This window comes from Habropoda laboriosa, unplaced genomic scaffold (assembly GCF_001263275.1).
Source record: "Habropoda laboriosa isolate 0110345459 unplaced genomic scaffold, ASM126327v1 scaffold212, whole genome shotgun sequence".
Taxonomy (NCBI): domain Eukaryota; kingdom Metazoa; phylum Arthropoda; class Insecta; order Hymenoptera; family Apidae; genus Habropoda; species Habropoda laboriosa.
Window position 1 is genome coordinate 4156525 of NW_017100509.1, and position 348 is coordinate 4156872.

At 22.4% G+C, this 348-nt stretch overlaps 1 protein-coding gene across 1 annotated transcript in view; it reads left to right on the forward strand.

Moving 5' to 3' along the window:
* LOC108576191 overlaps nucleotides 1–348 on the forward strand; it is a 3575-nt gene that overhangs the window by 1432 nt on the left and 1795 nt on the right. The window contains 1 exon segment of the mRNA XM_017939136.1: nucleotides 1–348. This exon segment is cut by the window's left edge and continues 649 nt beyond it; it is cut by the window's right edge and continues 2 nt beyond it. Coding sequence (XP_017794625.1) covers nucleotides 1–348 — 348 coding nt within the window.

The following is a 348-nucleotide window of genomic DNA, read 5'->3' on the forward strand; positions in this document are numbered from 1 at the left end:
AGTAGAACTCTGTAAAATTAAAAAATCCACAAATTCAATAGCAAAAAATATTAAACCCATACCTCAAAAAATCACAAAAACAAAAATAATAAATGCTTTAAATCAATCAATTAATAAAGATATTAACTTTACAAAATCATCAGTTATGAAACATAAAATAAATAAATACAGAATAGATAGAACAGCACCAAAAGCAGCATCTGTTAGAGAACATGCAGATCTTAATCACAAAAAAACTGTGTATGTATATTAAGTAATATATTTTTATAGTACTAAATAACTTTTAAAATTACAATGTATAAAGATTAATCAAATCTTGCAAATGTCTCATAGGAATAAAAAAATGGA